Raw genomic sequence first — 20,121 nt, forward strand, 5'->3', positions numbered from 1 at the left:
ACAACTCATGTATATACTGATTCAAAGCTGTCATTCAACCAAGTTAAGCCAAGTCTGGTACCTGCGTGCCCCTGAACTGTGCTCCCTCTGTCCCTGGCTTTTCCTATAGACTGACGTTGCCCTCCTCAGCAGGAGAAGTGCTGAAAAAAGAGTGCCAGCAGTGCCATCGTCTCATAGGCGGCTCATGCGGTCTCACTGGTTCCCAGTGTTACCTTTGCCACCTTTAAGAAGCAAGTAGGGTGCTAACGCATTACAGTCATCACTCAGGAAATGAATTACTCTTGTCACCATCTGACAGGCACACTGGGCTTTTGCTTTTATCCCAGCCTCAGAGCATATTCTTGGAATTTCCATGGCTCTGAGATAACTGATTTTCCTTGGAGGCATGTGCAGTCTTATTTTAATATGCTTAATCACACAGCATGTGCAAAACTTTGTGGTATATAGTGTTGGTCATGTGTATAGGTAATTTCTGGTTTTAGGATTGGGTGAAAGTGAACTAACTAGATTTTTATTTTATTTTCAAGAAAATGTAGGTCCGGAGATTTAGCTCAGCATTCGGTGGCCTGCCTTGCAAGCGCAAGGATCCAAGTTCAATCCCCAGTAAAAAAAAAAAAAAAAAAAAAAAAATGTAAAGCCTGATTCTATCATACTTTGAAGTCTCATAGTTTCAGGTTTTGGATTTTTTTTTTTTTATGATAGAATTTTAGAGATTTTTTTTTCTAGAGTTTATCTTTAAAAAATGTTAAAGCCTTGACCTAGACTCAGTATACATTACTTTTTAATGTTACAATAGATCTTTTTAAAATCCATAATTTACGTACTTAAGAGACAGTACCACTACCCCAGTAGTTACCTTGTCATTTGATTCCCAGGGACACTAAGAGTCCTGAAGGAAAGACATCCTAGCTGTCTCCCAGAACTTTTGAGTTTTATAAAGTTACTTTGAATTTTATTACAAAATCTTCTTTCACGTGAGCCTCCGTTTAGCCAGTGCCTCTCCTCTCCTTTGGAAGGTGGCTGCCCTGTGAAGACGGCCGGGCCTGTGGTAGTGGGGAGAAGCCACAGCTCCCCAGGGGAGCGGCCCTCCCTACCCTCAGAGCTGCTTTGGGGTGCTGAGAACCAGCGTCAAGCTTCTGTCCTTGACCTCTTTTCCAGGAGAACTGGCTTGCTCAGCCTTTTTTGTTTAGCTCCTTTGTTTCTAGCACAAGAATGGTGAACAAAAACCTAAAATAATTGTGAACTTCTGAGAGAAGAGAAGGGTGAATAGTACTCTGAGCTGGTGGAAAGACATGCAGATCCTGGCCAACACAGGAAGAAAAGAGTCTCCAACAGGGTGGGGAAGAAACAATGACCAGAGTGGCTTTGACTGCAGACCCATCTCTGTTTCAGCTGGGGCCAAGTAGCAATAGATAGATTCCTCTGCCCCACCCCTCTTTTTGTAGATTTCCAGAATGTCACCCACTCCACTATTCATCTCCTGCAATTACTTTTTTTATGCAGTTAAGAAAAATAAGGGGATTTGCTGATGAGTCATATTCTGCTTTTTTACCCACACAACCTCATCCCTGCTGCGCAGCAGAAGTTAGAGGAAGAGCCACAGCAGGGCACCGGGGAGCTTCATGGTATCCCAGAGTAATCACTGTTAAATCCTGTTTTGGCAGTCGTGGTGGCACACACCTGTAATCCCTGCACTTGGAAGGCTGAGGCAGGAGGATCACAAGTTTGAGGGCATCCTGGGCCACATAGTTTGAGGCCAGCTTGAACTATGTAGTGAGACAGTCTCAGGAAAAAAAAAAAAAAAAATCAGAGAAAGCAAAAAAAAAAAAAAAAAAAAAAAAAAAAAAAAAAGCCATGTTTTCCCTTTTCCCACTTCTTAATTGAGAAATTCAGTGGCTTCCTCTGATCCACAAGAAATCTGAACAAGGCACTGAGCAGTGAAAGCATCAGATGAAAGTGCTTTTCTTTCACTTTATGAGGAATGGTTAACAACATTTGTGCATCTCATAACCAGACGTGAGAGTCTGAAGGAAGCATGCTTGTTACAGCTGTGGCTGATGTCTGGCCCAGCTCCAGACTACAAACATTTGTGAGGGGTACTGGGGATCGAACTGGGGTCCTTGTGCTTAGGAAGCAGGTGCCAGAACCACTAAGCTAAATCCCCGGCCCACAACAAACATTTTTAACGCTACTGTGAATTCATCTTTGTAAGTCTCATTTTAATGACTACATGTTCTTCAATTACTTTTTACTACACAGCTGGAAATGTAAGATATAGTTTGAATTTTGAAACCAAACTCCAAGGTTAAATTAGCATTTTCAGATGCTAGAGCACTTCCATAACTAAAACCCAGCTGACCTGCCAGTCCTACATTCTGCCGCAATCCTAAACCCAAAGCTCCCCTCATCCTCAGAGGTCCTTGCCCCCTAAACCCAAAGCTCCCCTCGTCCTCAGAGGTCCTTGCCCTCTAGCAGAGACTCCTATAGTGTCCTTCTTGGACACTCCTCGTGTGGACCTCTGGACTTGCTGCTCCTGCCCATTCTTCCTCCTGGGCCTCCAGGGAGCCCATCAACTTACACCAGCTGCCACTCGTGCCAACTCTTTCCCACAGGTATCAATGTGAGTCCCCCAAAGAGGGGAGCAGAGCAGACCTGCAGCACCCACAGAGCTGTTGGTTAGCCGGCTACAGTCTGCTAGCTTCAGCACTGCCAGTGACTCACCAAGCCTGTGAGTCCCTGCTTGGAGTTCTGCCAAGTTAACCACCTGCAGACCCTTATCACATGGAGTGGAGTCTCTTCCTTCACAAGAATCATTATTTGATACACTGTGACCTGGTACACCCATCTCTCCCTCTATAGACCAGAGATGCTGGTCTATAGAGGCTTTTACACACGTTTTGTTTTGTTCACAAGGTGTTTCAAGAAGAAGGAGAAGGAGAAGGAGGGGGAGGGGGAATTGGAGGAGGGAACGTGTAGCTGTAAATATTCAAAATTTAAATGATTTTGCATTAAAATATAGTTCTCTGACTTTTTTGTTAAAATAGGAATCTAGCCAGGCTTGATGGCACAAGCTTGTAATCACAGTACCCTAGGGGGCTGAGAAGGATTGCAAGTTTGAACCCAACCCAAGCAATTTAGTGACTTAGCAAGACCCTACCTCAAGATGATGGTGAGGAGGACGAGGGGGGAGAGGAAGGAGGGAGGAGGGAGGAGGAGGATGCCTAGGGATGTTGCTCAGTGCAAAAGCCTGAAAACAATCTAGGGGCTGGACTTGTAGCTCAGTAGCATAGCATATACTTAACATGTGTGAAGCCCAGGTTCAGTCCTCAGCAACAAAATGATGCAGCCCCAGCGTATGGCTGTGGCCGCCTGCACAGAACATGCCTCTCCTGCTTTTTAGAGTCTCCAACTCATCCACATCTTGTGCTCACCTTAACCGCATAGTCCTTGGAAGCCTGGCAAATGTGAACCCATAGACTCATGTGCAGTTGTCTGCTTCCAGATCAGGAGCAAAGGGAGTGGATCTTTAGGGGCAAAGAAGCAGCACTATGGGAAAGGATGTGCTGTCCAAACCTTTGACCTAAGTCATTTCCATGGCATTGTTTTTATCCCCTCAGTTTAGAGTCATCCTGAGGGCTGGTGACAGCTGCAGTCTGACAAATGGCAGGAACACAAAACCAAAGACAGCTGCAAGCCATGCCCAAGCCTGTGTCCATCCCACTCTGCCAACAAGAAGGAGCTGGTGCTGAGCCTATAGTCCCTTGTATGAATGGCAGGAATTAGAAAATCCCTTAGGTCAGGAATGCAGCCCTTCTCCTGAGACAAAAGGCAAACTCAGCATCCTCTGTGTCCCAAGAGTCAGGAACTATCCTTCCTGCTAGCCCACACTTACTGCACTCTGCTATTTTAGATCTCCCTCTGGAGAATTCCTATCACAGGTTGAACCCGCTGGCCTCCCAGGATAACATGAGCAGCCCAATTTCCTCCCTAGACCCAACCCCAAGGATACGTCTCCTCATTTATAAAGGCTTCACTTCCAGTCAAGGCTGGTGTAGAGGAACACCTGATTCTGCAGCTCTTCAGGTACACCGTGCACCACAGGAGAGTATGCTCTCTCATCCTGTCCAGGCTCCAGAAAAGCCAGGTAATTCTCTATTCCCCCAAGGATCACCTAGACAGGTAGCCAAGATATGGCAATAGCACAGGAACAGTTGTCAAGCCTTGTTTCCTAAAAGGCTAAACAAACAAGGCCCAAGGTAATACCAGAACTCCTTGTAGCCATGCCATCTATGAAGAGAGTTGAAAATACTCTTGTGGCAAATATGAGTTACTTACCCAATATCTGGCTCTTCCATCTTTCTTATTGACAGAACCCCAATTTTGTTCAGGAGAAAATGTAACATTCTTAAAAAATTCCAACTTTCCTGTTTCCCAAGTTTGTACTACTGTTGAAGAATTTAAGACTTGAGAGACCACTCACTGGGAAACAGGAGGATTTTAATTTACTTGAACACAGGCTCAATCAATTCACATCCAAAGGTTGAGCCCAGAACAGAGGAAAGGCTCCAGTTTCATACATTTGTGGGGGGGGGTCTTTCTAGTGGCAAGAAACTCAGGGTGGGGGGCAACATAACAGAAGTAAGACAAAGAAATTAAAAGCAATGAATAATTTAACCTTGAAAGAAGACCGAGCCTTGTGAATATTGTTAGAACAGAGTGTCAGAAACTTTGTGTATAGGTCTTAGTTGCCAATATTATGTGTAACAGCATAAGCAGCTACAGCTACAAGGGACCTGGGGGTGATCAGAGGTGTGTGTAGGGAAACTGCCCAAGGCTGGGAAGAACTTGTTTTTCTTTAAATCCTGCTTCATTACCCCCACTGCTTTCTATAACTAGCTTTAGTAGAGAGCATCATCATCATTATTATCAATTTTCTTGTCACAAGGAAGTGGCTCCCTACAGCAGAGGTTGGTACTTGGTGAGAGCCATTAGTCAGGTGATGGTGTGCATCTATGAGAGTCTCTGGCTGACTGAATATTTCTGACAAGTAGGGATAAGAGGCCAGGGAGAAATAACAAAGAATATAAGAGATTTGTGTTGTCATCATGACTCTATGTTGACCCTCAGGCTTCAGCTGTGTATAGACTGGTCAGCTTCCGAAGTGACTACAGCAGGGCCATCATTTCCAGTGGCAGCCCAGTCTCATCGCAGGATCACATGGTTTGGGTGGTCTGGATCCTGCTGGCTGGTCTACAAGTCTTGGGCCACTGGCTTTAGTTGGCTGTGGTGGATACAAGCAAGGCATAGTTCCTTCAATTTTGACAGGAGTGAGGGTGGACAAGATAACAGTATGGGGCCCACCCTGTATAGGCCCTAGGGTGGCAGGATTCCATTTCTTTTCCTTTTTTTTTTTCTTTTTTTGCAGTACCAGGGATTGAACTCAGGAACTTATGCTTGTGAAGAACTCACAGCACCACTGAGCTAAATCCCCAGTCCAGGATTCTATTTCTTTTCCCAAACAAACTCCCCAGGCTTGAATAAGTGTATTGGGTCTATTAGGATTATGTACTTTTTCTTGTACCTAGCCATGGAAGCCTTGTATGGCATCCACTTTTAAAGCTTGCATCTGTTGTTTTTCTTTCTTTCTTCTGCATCAGTTCCCCTAGTTCACAAAGATTACCCTTAATCTGGCTTATAATTAGGAGTGGCTGGCCAAAAAAAAAAAATCTTATAAGGGGAATATACTCAGTTTGTTTAGTGGAGGTGCACCTGACTCAGAGAAAGATCATGGGCAGGACTTGATCCTATCTCAAGAGGATTTTTTGGCAATTATTTCAGAGTCTGATTTATGCAATCTACTTTTCCTGAGCTCTGTGGAGAGTAGGCTGTATGAGGTTTCCATTTATTTTTAACATCCACTTGGGTCCCTGGACTATCTTGGATACGAATGCCAGTCCCCTGTCTGAAAGCAAGGTCAAAGGCAGTCCAAATGTTGGGATGATGTTTCTTAACAGTACCTCAGTCACCTTTTATGTCTTTTCTCTTTGGATGGGGAAGGGCTCAACTCATCCTGCGAAGGTGCAGAAAAGCACAGTATGTATTGATAACTTCCTGCTCAATATAATTTAGTGAAATCCATAAGCAAGCTTTCATACAAGGTAGTACCCATATCCTGGATACCCAGGGGCTGGGTGGGCCCTGCCTTGGTTGTTTCAGGCATAGGTTATTAGCACTGTTCACAAAGAGCTTGGGTGATGGCAATGAGCCATGACACATAGAAATGTCCTAGGAACATCTCTAGAGCTGTTTTTCCCAGGTGAGACCCTTGATGGAGTTGTTTTACAAACCTGGGGGCCATCAATTCAAGGATGGCTAGTCTCCTATCGGAATTTCCACTATCCTCCCTTGATAGAAACACCAGATTCATGAGCAAACCAGATTTTTTCATTTGAAGAGTAATTTGGAGTCTCTGGGAGAGGAGGCTACAGGATGAGCGGGCATGGCCAGGGCCCCTCTTTTGAGTCATGGGACTGTCATAGCAGCCTGTTTTGCTTTCCTATCTGTCCTTTGGGTTTGTTTTTTATTTTTTGTTTTTTTGGGGGGGCTTTCCATGTTTCAGTCTTCTGGTGCCCCCTGCAGTGTAAAACAGCCATGTTTTTATGGGTCTATACAGCATCTAGGAGCTGTAACATTTTTTCTTCATATTTTTCCAGCAATCAAGAGCACTTTTTTCCTTGCATACAGTTCCATGTACATGCAATATTGCAAAGGCATATTTGGAATCAGTAGTAATGTTAGCTTTCTTGTCCTTTGCTAGCAATGGAGCCCTTGTCAAGGCTATTTGCTCTGCCTTCTTGCCTGAAATTCCTGAAGGTAGAAGATGGACCTCTACCACAGAGGCCAATTGTCAGACACCTTGGAACACAAAATTACTTCCATCTGTGAAATAGTCAATATCTGGGTCTCCAAGAGGGTGATCTGTGGGGTCTCCTCAGCAAGAGAGCACTTCACCCACAATTTCCACTCCATCATGAAGAAGGGCTTCCAGGTTAACTGGAAGAAAGTTAGCTGGATTAAGAGTGTTCACTCTTTTTGTAGGTTATGCAGGGATTTTCACATATGAGCCCTTGATAACAAGTCATCCTCAGATTTGATAATCAATGGTGACCTCTCTGGTCCATTAAGGCAATAACTGCAGTATTCAAATGGTCAGTTGTCCCAAGATCAGCTTGTCAGCTTTCTGTGTCAGCAGAGCAATGACAGCAAGTGTCCTGAAGCATGGAGGTCATCCTAGCATCACAGAGCTTGTTTTGACAAGTATGCCACCAGACAATGCCAGAATCCCATGACCTGGGTTAAGACTTCTATGGCCATCTCCTTCTGTTTGTGAATTTATTGAAAGAAAGACTTTGTTATATCCAGCAGTCCTAAGTCTCTGGTCTGAGATATGTCTTCTTTGATTTGCTTAAATGCTCTCTTCTGGTCAGTTTTTCAGAGAAGTAGCTTCTTTTCTTCCCCTTTTGTGGCTTTATATAGGAGCTTATCCATAAGTGAGAAACTTGGGATCCAAATATGGCAGAATTCCATTGCTCCCAGAAAATTTTTGGGGGGGTACTAGGAATTAAACTCGGGACCCTGTGCTTACAAAGCAGGTGGCAGAAACCCTGAGCTAAATCCCTGGCCCAGAAACCTATTTGGCACCAAATGGTTGGGATTAGGAGGGCACAGACAGCCTCTTCTACTCTATGCCTATGTTATCCTTTGCCACTATGAAGCCTAGATATTTGATCTCTTGTTGGCAAATCTGTGTTCTCATTGTTGGGGCTGCTAAAACGAGGTCATCTACATACTGCAGCAGGGTGTAATTGTCCCCTGGTATGATGAAAGTTTGAGGTTAACAGTCAGTGCCTCTCCAAAGATTGTAGGAGAGTTTTTTAATCCTTGGGGGAAGTGTAGCCCAGGTGAGTTGTTTTTTGATGTCCATGACAGGATCACCCAATTGAAATGAAAAGATGGGCTGACTGATCAGTGTAAGGCAGAGACAGAAAAAGTCATCTTTCGAGTCCAACCAAGTAAACCAGGCAGCATTTGCTGGAATGAGTCAATTCAATGTGTACAGATTTAATACTGTTGGGTGTATGGTTTAAGTGGCCTGATTTGCAGCATGAAAGTCCTGTGCTGGTCTATATTCATTAGTTCCTGGTTTGCATACCAGCAAGACCAGGGTGTTCCAGGATGACTGGCATCTGGTCAAGATTTCATGTTTTAAGAGCCATTTTAAATATCCTCTAGTGTCCTGTATGATTTCCCAGGGGAGGGGGTATTGGTGGACTCAAACTAGAATTGTCCCTGGTTTTAGTTCCACAATTATCTGGTTTATAGCTAACTTTGTTTTACAGCCAACATGGGTAGATTCTTTAATCCATACTCCAGGAATCTTATGTGCCAGCCCATATAGTTCATTTGATCCCAGGTATAGGGGCTTATCTAAATACAGTCTCCATTCCTCAGTTTGGGGAATGGTAAGAGTCAATACCATGGCCTCAGGGTGAGTCAAATTTAAAGTCATCTTTTTCTGTGGCTCAAAGGTAATTTTGGCCTGTAATTTGTGGAGTCTCTTCCCAGCAGAGGAACTGTGTAAGACTTGAATAAACTAAAGTGACTCAATGCTAATAGGCCAGAGACTGTGCTTCTTCATATGCTAGTTGCTAACTTGGTTAACAGCCCACCCAAGGGCAAATCGTATGACAAAAGGTGACCATAGAACATTTCCTGCATAAGATAAGCAATGTGTTTAAAATCTTGTTCTCTGGTAGTTCTGTGAATGCCCTGACTTTTTGTTTAGAAAAACCCTATAAAAAGGATCTCAGCCCCTGAGCAGTTGCCTCTCTGAGCTACCTGGCTCTGGCAGTGCTGTCTGGCCAGACTAATAAAGGTCTGTTTACCATCTAGCCTGGTATGTTCCTTCCTGGGTTTCTCATTCCTCCGTCGAGCTCCTGGAGCCTCACTGGGTTTTAGGACCCAGCATCATGAAAGCCTTTTCGGCTGTTCACGCTCCATGGAGTGGAAGTGAGACTTAGGTCTTACAATTGGGCAGTTTGGAAGATACAGGTACTCATGTTGGACCTCTTTTCCCCCTATGAAACACCTCTTAGAACAGAAAAATGCCCTCTTTTCTGGGACTTTAGGGGCTCTGACAATAGTCACATGATTTTTGGATATCAACTCAATGGGCTGTGTCTCTACTGAGGGATCAGCTTCACTATCAGAAGGTCCATCAATTAGCCCCTGCTTTCATTGTGACCATAGGCTCTTGGAGGCCTAAGCAGATGGAGCCTAGTCTTGTCTAGTTCTTGTAACCTTTAGTTCCTGCCAGTCCATTGAGGCCCGCATCTGGTTCCTCCCAGAGGTGACAGCCTTTGCAGGTAGCCCCTGGTTTTAGAATTTTTATCATCTCTGTCATCATTTTCTGGGCAATCATCTTTCCAGTACCCATACTTTCTACATCATGAACATTGATCCAAATGTAGCATCGGTTGACCAGCAGATCCTAGTTCTGTTTGGCTCCTATTCTGCCTGTGTTCCCACCCCTGCCCTTCAGTGATTTCTACCTTTTGTTTTCTGTTTTCATGAGTACTGCTGTCAACAGTTTGTTGTTGTTGTTGTTGTTTTTGGTACCAGGGATTGAACTCAGGTACTCGCACTTGCAAGGCAAGCCACCAAACCGCTGAGCTAAATCCCCAGCCCTGTCAACAGCTCTTATTATATTTTGTTTTGGTGTTTTTTGTTGTTTTGTTTTGTTTTGTTTTTGGCTCTGGTTGGCCTCCTACTTTGTTTTCCAGTTTCAGTTAATGTACACATTGGTGGACACTTCTAAAAGTTGAATTGTTCATACTGGCAAAACACTCTAACTTCTGTAATTTATACCTGATGTCTCCTTGAGCCTGTCCGCCAAGGCTGCATTTACCATGTACTGATTTAGAGCCTCTCATAAAATTGGCTAGGACTTACACTAGTTTTCTAGAATGGTTTTGAGATTTTCTTTCATATTTATTGCTTTCTTTCTGCCTTCTTTGAGAGTTTCTCTGTACTTTTCTAAGCTTTTTAACTGAGCTGAAACATTAAGTTTCAATTGGGATTTGCCTCCCAGAAATTGGCCCTGAGTATACTTGAATATTCATCACACCCTCTGGGGGTATTATTTTCTAGCCAGTGGAGGGCTGTTTGGGTCATTCTTTTGTGCTCTTCAGTGTTAAACAGTTACAGAAGGAGACAGCAAGTGACACACAGAGAGGCAGTAGAATGGAAGTAAAATAAAAAAGTTTACTCCATCCATGGGGATCAACCACACCTAACGGAGGTGCCCTGATCGACTCCCCCATTGGGTTACAACTCCTTCTTTTATAGGGTTTTACAGCTTTGATCTTACTCAGTTCATTACAATGCATTTTCACAGATACCCAAAACATGATAGCAAGGCAGTTGAATTTTTTTTTTAGTTTTTTTAGTTTAGTTTAAAATTGACATGTATAAGTGCCAAAAATGAGATGTTTTTAATACTTTGACTCAGTCATTTCACTATTAGGAATCTAATGTAAAGAAATAACTAGAGCTCTGTACATAGTATAAGTCATTGCAACTGTATTTAATTGAGAAGAGTGATGTTCTAATAGTGACAGGCTAATTAAAGGTTAATATACAACAAAAGTGCTCAAATGTTGTAGATTCAGGACCCTGTTATACTTGTGAAAATAGTGTGGTCACTGAGGCATTTTTGTTTATGGGAGTTATTTCTATAACTATTTACCATATGAGAAATTAAAAGGAAGAAATGTTTTGTGGGGTTTTTTTTGAGACGGTTTCTCTCTGTAATTTAAAATGGCCTTAAACTCACTATGTAACCCCTCAAACTTGCAGCAACCTTCTTGCCTCGGCCTCTGAAGTGCTGGGGTTACAGGTGTCTACCACTATGCCTGGCTATTTGGAGTTTTTTGATTTTTATTAAAACATCTTTGTACTACATAATGACAGCATTCATCATAGGGAGTTAGTCTATGTGTGTAACACATCTGAATTCTTCTGACATCTCCTTGCCTTCCTCCAAAAGCAAGAGCTCTATACAAGCAATAACAGAAAATGTAATTCTAGGAGAAATGACAATAGCAACAAGAAAGACAGAAATAAACTAAAAGATAAATATACCTAGCCTAGCCACATAGAATAAGAATTGGTGGGGTTGAGGGGAAGAGGACAGGATGGAGACTAAGGTGAAGAGGAGGTAGTTTTTCTATGGGAAAATCAGAGTTAAAAAATTTTTTTTCTACAGAGTATCTTTTTTTATTGGCAAGTTCATATATCATGATCACATTTCTCTTATGGAGAAATGCATGCACATAAGACATCTTTTTTTAAAAAAAATCTCTTTCCCTCACCTTTCACTCTTCCCTCCATCCTTTTGTTTTTGTTTATTTTTTGTTGTTTTTGAGACAGGGTCTCACTATGTAGTTGAGACTGACCTGGAACTCACTATGTAGCCCACGCTGGTCTGGAACTCACAGTGATCCTCCTGCCTCAGCCTCCCGAGTGCTGGGATTACAGGCATGAGCCACCATGCCCAGCCTTCCCTCCATCTCTTGATCCCCTTTCCATATACAAAACCTCTGTCTCGTTACTCCCTATCATCTATTTATTCTTCTCTGAAATTACACTTTGGGTTTCTCATATAAGACAAACTATGTGCTATTTAAGCTCATGTGTCTGGTTCACTTCACTTAACATTATGATCTCCAGGAGCATCCACTTAAAAGGAAGAGATTTCTAAAACCCAGAATATACAAGCACAATTCCCCTGCTGTCAGTGATGTCACTGTGACAGGGAGCCTCTGAAGAACTGCACAGAACACTCAGAATGGAGAACAACAAAATGGGGGAAAATGTCCTAGGGATTTAAAATACTTCATACTGGATGAACTTTTGGCATCTTAGGAACTCCAAAACAAAACAAAACAACAAACCCCATGGACAAAAGTTTGAGAACCCTTGATATACATCAACTTATTAAGTAATCAAAATGTTTTTACTGTATAAAATATTCGTGGACACTGAAAATACTCTAACGTAAGAGACAGAAGTAGGAGGACTATGCTGGGGACTGAACCAAGAGCCTTGCACGTGCACTACCTGAGTGGCCCCGCAGCCCTGACAAGGCTTGGTTCCTCGCAGCCCTGGGAGGCTGGCCTGGAGCCTGACCCTGCTCCTTTGGGTGCAGTCTGCAAACCACAGCACCAGCATCACCTGGGAGCCTGTTGGAACAGCCCACCCAGATCCCGACAAAGACCCTACACCAAGGCTTATGTGTGCAGCAGGTTTGAGAACAATGTCAGCACAAAAGAATGACTTGAGACCTTAGACAAGGGGTGTAGGGGACTTTAGCACTTCCTGGTGATGCCCACAGGGGATTTTAATGTGCATCCAACACTGAGAAAACACTTTCTTGCAAGGGTCTGGTTTTACAAGACGGTCACCTCCGACTCCCCAGGTGCTTCCCACCTCTGCAACATGTGGTGATCTCCCTGGTCTCATCCTAACTCCTTCAGACAGGATGATCTACAGACAGCTGAAACACTTGCTCAGGGTTCTGAGGATGGGAAGTCCTAAGATCAAGGCACCCGGGCCAGGTGTCTGGTGAGTATAGTGCCTTCCTTGCATCACCAGGTTCCCTCCGGACTTTGTGAGGACACCAGTCCCACTGTGGACTCAGCCTTCCTGACCTGACCTCTCTCCAAAACTGTCACAGGGGAATGAGGCCTCAATAGAGGTATTCGGAGGACACAAACATTCAGACTACAACAGTTTGGTTCCACCATGTCTTCCAAGAATCTGAAGAACAAGAAGAAAAGATGTATTTCTTGTCACCCACAGAGATCTAAGGCAATCTGACTGCAGGTTTGCAAAGTCTCAGGGAATTTTTGCCATGGGGTGGGTGAGAGGTTGAGACTAAAATTAGCTTATTTGCCTTCCACAAAATACTGTGACAGTTCTGGGCAGGTTTTTGGCTTATTTTCTAAAGACATTCCTTTGAAATCAGGTTTTTATACCTACACTATCCAGTTCCACCAAAATTTCCACTTTCAGGTCATCTTCCCAGATCAGGTGCTAACATCATTTCCTAGGCCCAGTGGCTCAGGGGGCTTTGAGCACCTGCTGGTCTCTGGCTTCCCCAGCTGCAGTCCCCAGGCCCCCCTTGCTGGACCCTCCTGCTGCTCCTCAGGGCCTTCTCACCCTTGCAGCACCAGAAGACTCCCTGCATTGCAGCCCCAGGTCCCTTTCCTCCTCCCCAGCAGCACCACTGTGGAGGAAGGTAGTTAGCTTTTGATGAACTCTAAATTTCCACCCATGGGGCTCCCCCTCTTGCAAAGTCAGTTACACCTTTTTTGAAACTTACACTGCTACTTAGCACAGTGCCTGAACACAGTGAACACCCTGTCATTTTGAAGGAGAGATGAGTTATGCAACCTGGAAGACAGTTTGCAGCTGGGAGTCAACAAACCAGTGGGCTGATCCAGTCATCAGACAAGATTAAGAAAAGCACAATTTATGCAAGCAATTTCATTTATACAGCTCTGATCACCATAGCAAGGTTCACATCTTCAAATAAATACAGGAGGCAGCCCTGGACTTGTAATCACAATGAAATAAAGCAAAAAGTTCTAATTGTCTTACAAAACATGGCAAGGCTACAGGAGAGCAGCCCCATGCTGTGTCAGGTGTCTGTCCTGTTCACAGGCAGCACGTGCTTTCTGGCCATCCCACACAGCAAAGGGCAGCAGGCCTGTGGTTCCCCTGAAAACCAGCACAGGTGACCCAACTGAGTGTCAAGGTGCTAGAACAAAGCACCACCAAGTGGATGGCTTAAACAATCACTTATTCCCAAATCCAAAATCAAGGTGTTGGCAGGTTTGGTTCCTTCTGGAAGCCTAGGGAGCCCTGAGCATTGGCGGTTTTGGTAACCTTGGCTTTCCTAAGCTTGTGGATGACTCACCCAAGCTCCACCTCTGTATGGTGGCCATCTCATGTGCACACCTGTGCACCGCCCTGCCCTTTTATAAGGCCACCATCGCCCTGGGTAGGAGGGAAGGGCCTAACTACAAGCTGGCCTGCACGTCCCACTACAGCTCAGCTGCAGGGTCAGGGCACAGACATCCACAAGGGCAAGATGCCATCCCCCAGCTTCACAAAACAAGCTGTGTTGTTTTCGGCAGTGTGACCAAACAAAAACAAAAACAAAAACCACTTACCTACCTAAGCAAAAAGGGATAAAACACTTACTTTTCCTAAGGACACGACATAAACCCTAAACCTCCAGTGTTTCCTACGTGTGTATGTAGTTGCTACCTCCCTGAAGTTTTGACACAGTCCAAGTCGTGAGCTGCAGTTCTACATAGTGCACACTAGAGGGCAGGCCACTAAAATGTTCCTGTTGGAAGGAGTTGCTGGGCAAAAAGACAAACACTATATTTAAAAGGTTTCTCCCAAGTATAATGTGAGCGCGCCTTGGGCAAAGGGCACCTGCTGGAAACACCATGTTGTTTGCAGCTGCTGTTCCCTTCAGGGTTAATTTACACAAGCTCGTCCTCCGCGTGTGTTCCCAGGAAAGGAATGTACTGGCCCTGGTTGGCTGTGAGGGGCTTAACGTGAGCTCCTGGATGTGGGAGTGGACTGACCACGCTTCCTCTCACTGATGGCAACTTCATAAGTGGTCCACTCAACAGAAACACCCCAGAGGAAGCTGTAATTAATTCCTTAAATTAAAATGTCCTGAAAACTAGTTTGATAAGTTCTACCTCTGTAGCAAAAAAAAGGAAAGCGAGGCGAGTGTAAAACAGCTTCCGCCCGTGCTGAGCAAGGTTCTCTTCCCTGTTCCCTGCTCCTCCGCTCACAACATTTGACCCCGTCTGTGGCCATGCATACATTTTCCACAGTTTATGTCATGAGAAAACCAACTCGCTGTTTCCAGGCCAACACTGTCTTCTTTCTCAAACCCCAGGTCCCCCTGTGCTGAGGACAACACCTAGAAACAGCCCTCCAGCCTGCTCCAGGCTGCTGGCCAGTGCTGTGGACAGGTTCCCAGTTCTTCCTCGGTGGTCTGGACAGGATCTCCCTGGAGAAGGAGCGCTTCATGGAGTAAATGACAAAGGTCACCGGGGAGGGCTCCTCACTGTTCAGCCCGACTTCCCAGGGCTCTCGTCCAAGTGAGCCGGAAACAGTTGCTGAGAGAAGCTCCACAAAACTTCAGAATTGTCCCATTTCTGCTCATAGGAATACAGAGCATGAATGATCAAACATTCTGCATAATAAGAAGACAAGAGATGCTTTTAAGAATCCCCTTCAGGGAAGAAGGCCTAGGACCATGAGCAGGAAGCATGTGGAGGGAAAAATCTAAGCCATTCGCTGGGAGAATGATGAGAACTTCCAAGTACTCTGCAATGAAAAGTTCTACTTTTAAATCCTATTCTTTAGAAATAATTTATCATTTTTATATTATGGAAGCAATAATGTTTGTGGTAACCAAACAATAGAAATAAAGGGAAATCGAATAATCGTCCTCCAAAGTCTACCATCATCTACACCTCGAAAAAATTTCCTGCACACTTTGATTTTTGTAGACTGAGCAGTAATCTTTCTCCTTTTTAGGGCAGAATTTGTAAGAGAATCAAGGAGGGTCATCTCATGTAGATGATTTAAAACTTCAAGGAAGGAGGAGTATTTAACTCCAACCACCTGACTATTTTCCTTAAAATCAAAGTAACACTTTTGCCTTAAATACTCAAAGAAAGTTCTCAGGGTACCACTGCAAGCAACTACTTCTTTCTTATGAATGATTTGTCTCCACCTAGGTTCCTAACTCCTAAGTCCCACTGAGCATTAAATGTTCAAGGGAGCTTTAGAAAAACCCCACAGCTCCCCACCCATGCTGAGGGCAGGGCCTACGGGTCAGTTTTATGTGGTTCTCGGTGACTGTACTAAGCACATGACAGAGATCTATTTAAATGGTGATGCATCTGTCACTCAGCAGCCTGGATTTGGTAGCACAAAGGGATGTTTCCCTCCAAAGCCACAAAATTTTACCTCTCCCCTTCCTGTCCCAGAAAACTGGGTCCAAATCAAAGTGTGGTTCCCAGACAACAGCATCACACAGGAACTTTCAGAAATGCAAATGCTCAAGACCTATTCTGGACCTACTCTATTAGACATCCTGGGAATGGGGCAAATACAGTCCTTTTTGGTTTGTTTGGGCTGCGGACTGAATCCAGGGCCTGGTGCATGCTAAGCATATACACACTCTACCACCAAGCTACAGCCCCAGTGCCTCCTCTGTGCTTTAATAAGCCCTTCTTGTGATTCTGCCCCACAGCTCAGTCTACAAACCACTTAGATAATTTCACAATTTCAAGAAAAAAGTAATGAAGAGACATAACACCATGTAAGGTAGAACCAAGTTTATTAATGACCGCCTTTATTACAATCTCTCTCAAGTGTAAAAATAAAAGGTGATTAATTAAAATTTATAACTCGCTTGGACTTGCTGTTTGGCCTAGACTAGATGTGTCAAAGGGTGGGGAATCTTGCCTGATTCTGAATCAACTGTTTGGATGGAGTTCATTGGAGAATGAGGTAACAAAAGACAAAAGTGCCAATTAGAGAGCTCATTCCTTCTCCGTGTTGGAAGGACATTACAGTAAGCCAGCTGTGCTGTGGGCAGGACGAAATAAGTACTCTCACATCAGAATGTGAAGGTGAAGTGAACAGCTACCTGTACAGAGACACAAACACTCATGCAGAGTCACACACAAACCCACACTGTGTTGACAAGACTTTGGAGGAACTTCTGTCCTTTCTCTGACACAGTCATCGGCCCCCAAAATGAAATCTGCTGAATTTCCACCAACTATGCCAGCTGGCTGCCCAGTTATGTGCTGGCAAATGTGGCACCAGTGTGAAATATGTTGTTCCACACACTAACTTCTGCTCCACAGAACACCAGTCAGATTAAAACCTTGGGGGCAAAAGGGGCCCTTCCTCCCTGGAGTGGGGCAGGGCTGGAGCCCATGAAAGTGGCCTCCTGCCTTGAGTCACAGAACACCCGCCAGCGTCTCCACCTCTGCTCCAGAGGGCATGTACCTTGTCCTACCCTGGTGGCTGCAGGAGGAGGACAGAGGAGCTCTGCTGTACACTTAAAAGAAAGAAAATCAAATGAAGCCCTTAAGAAGAAAATGTACGAGAAGCATCTGATTGTGTCAACACTACTTTGGAGTTGGGTTGAATTCCATCCAAAAAGAAGGGAGAAGTGTGGAAGAGGCCGCTGAGCTTGACCCTGGAGAGGCAGCAGAGCCCACAGAAACCAGAGGTGGCAGCACCAGTCTCTTCCCAGCCAGGCTGGGACACCAGGCCACAGCGCCCCAGACTGTGACCCCACGGGATAAATGCTAACCCTCAGTTTTAAGGGTCTGTAGAAGACAGCAGGAAAGGGAGATGGTGAATTCAAATTCACATGTCATGCAGGTTAAATTTATTAAAAAAAAAAAAAAATCCAGCCCAGTAAAAAAACACTTGCAAAACTTAAAAGGAACCACATTATACCCTTCACCTTTTGGAAACAAAAACAAAAACCCCCACAAACACAACAAAACAACACAATCCAGAGTATTTCAAAGAATCCAACCACTAATTTGTTGGGGTGTGGGGTGAATTTTTAATTAATGCCTCTCATTAACCTCATTTTCTCCTTGGATTTCAAAGATAAATAAAGCTCAGGTCTACTTAGAAAAAAGATCCTGCTAGGATATGGTGTCACAAAGTCTCCAATGCCTGTCTGGTGAACACGGCTTCTCAGAAGGCTATGCCCCAGGACAGACCACAGACCCACCCATGTCCCTTGCTCTACAGGACAGCAAAATCTGAACCCATAGGCAATCCACCCTCTTCTTCAGCTGATAGTTGCAGCAGTTTCTTGAGGCTCAGGGAGGACGCCTCCCTCCACTGCTCTCCCAGGAAAGGGGCTGGATCTCAGCAGTCACCCATCACTAGGCCACAGGACTCCAAGTCAGCCCTCCAGGGAGTGACGGGAGCAGACCTGCCTCTGCCTGCCCTCCAGTCACTGGGGAGGAGGCTGGGAATGGGTTCTCCACAAATTCACGTAAATGTGGACTCCCCGCCCTCCCTTCTTTTCCTTTTTGGCAGGCATCTGTCCACCCATAAATTCATGGCTACAGTAGAGATTCATGGCGCGATAGCTTTCATACTGGTTTAACAAAAAAATTCTGTCAGCGAGCAGCATTTCCCAGTTTTAGCCCCACAAGAAGCAAGTTTTTGGCAACTCTGTCTGGTGGGGTGCAGGACACCTGTGCGGCTGTGTGGGTCCATGCGGCCTGGGAATCACAGGGCTGGGTTAGTCCAGTGTCTCGCAGGGCTCTACCAGCTGGCCCGGACGGCTTCAATGTCACTAACTAAGTTCTGGGCCAGGCATATCCCGAAAACCTGAGGACGGATAAAGAAGTGAGTCAGCAAAGGCCTTCACGCGAGGGTTCTCCTTGGCCAGTGTCCCACTGTTGCAATTTGACATTCTAGAAACTGGCATACAACTCATACATGGTAATCACATCCTTTTAAGGTAACTGCAGGCCTCAGTATGTTCACAAAGCTGTCTAATTACGAGCATTTCCACTGCCCTCAAACAAACCTTGTACCAATGAACAGTCTTCCCGTTTCCCTGTCCCCACGCCCTGGCACCTACTCCTCTGCTGTGACTTAGGGTCTGTCCATCGGACATCACAGGCTGAGAGGCCCACACAATGTGCAGTGCTGGTGTCTTCTTCTGTGGAGTAAAGCTTTTCAAGGTTCATCCACATCTATCAACGGTCCACTCCTTCTTTGGATTTTTTTTCTTTTTGCTGTATTGGGGGCTGAAGCCAGTGTCTCCACATTGAGCTACATCCCCAGCACGTTTTAAGTTTTTAATCTTGAGAGAGAGTCTAAATTGCCCAGGATAGGCTTAACTGTGAACTCCTCCTGCATCAGCCTCCCAGAGTGCTGGGATTCTAGGTGTGTGCTACCACTCCCAGCCCCAGATTTCTTTATTTGGGTCAGTAGAATACAAATTCAAGTACTTTGGAGAATGTTCTGGGATAACCTACAGAAAAGCTGAGGAGAGCATGACACATGCCCAGCCTTGGGGACCAGGGAAGGCACCCCAAATCTCAGCTGTCTCTTCTACCATCTTCCAGGCTACACTTGGCAGACAGTTTCTGCTGCAGCAGGTTCAGGGGCTCCAACCTGTACACCTCTGTCATGTGGTCGGTCAGTTCTGATGGAGTTCCCACAGTGGGGTCATTTTTGCCAGTGGTCAGTGATTGGGGCTTTTGCCCCAGTGTAACCCACACCCCACTGTGCTCAGTGGTCTCCCTGCCAGGTCTGGAGTCTGGTGTCCTGCAGGCTGGCTCCACAGTCCTATTGGTGTATGGCTCCCTCTCTCTAGACACCAGAGACTTGTAAAGTTCTGCAAAGATACACTATCACCAGGAAAGCTCTGCGTGTGGACAGACAGACACAGAAGGCACTGAGCTACAGGGTGACATGGAAGCCAAGGTGGCCTCAAGTTCTGGTGCACATGAGAGGGGCGTGGGCCTAGCTGAGAAGAAACAGCACTGCAGTAGAAAAGATCTGAGGCAGTGAAGGACCTGGCTTTGAGTGGCCTACTCAAGTGGGAGGCGACTGCCATGTTCTCTCTAAGCACTGTAGAAGCAGAAAGTCATGCTGACTCTTCAAAACAATGCCTGGCCAGCCTGTTCCTTTTTGATGGCTGAATAATATTCCAGCTTATGTATATCCCACATTTTGATTATCTATTCATCAGTTAAAGGATATTTGTACTGTTTCTATTTTTTGCTATTATGAGTAATGCTGCTATGAACATTTCTTTGTGAATAAAAATTTTCAATCTTTTGGGTACATTCCTAAAAGAAGTGCTGGTCTTGTAACTCTATGTTTAATTTTCTGAAGAACTGACAAAGTGTTTTCCATTTGTAGTCCCTCTGGCAATACCTGAGAATACTTGTCCACATC

At 44.9% G+C, this 20,121-nt stretch overlaps 1 protein-coding gene across 1 annotated transcript in view; it reads right to left on the minus strand.

Annotated features, from left to right (window-relative positions):
• Positions 1–18,304: 18,304 nt before the first annotated feature.
• Positions 18,305–20,121, minus strand: part of Tspan5 (tetraspanin 5) — a 39,744-nt gene continuing 37,927 nt past the window's right edge. Inside the window, exon 9 of the mRNA XM_019210193.2 lies at positions 18,305–18,537. Coding sequence (XP_019065738.2) covers positions 18,472–18,537 — 66 coding nt within the window. The 3' untranslated portion in view covers positions 18,305–18,471. The remainder of the gene's footprint in view (positions 18,538–20,121) is intronic.

The sequence above is a fragment of the Fukomys damarensis genome, unplaced genomic scaffold (assembly GCF_012274545.1).
Source record: "Fukomys damarensis isolate Sample0158 unplaced genomic scaffold, DMR_v1.0_HiC HiC_scaffold_32, whole genome shotgun sequence".
In the NCBI taxonomy this organism is placed as follows: domain Eukaryota; kingdom Metazoa; phylum Chordata; class Mammalia; order Rodentia; family Bathyergidae; genus Fukomys; species Fukomys damarensis.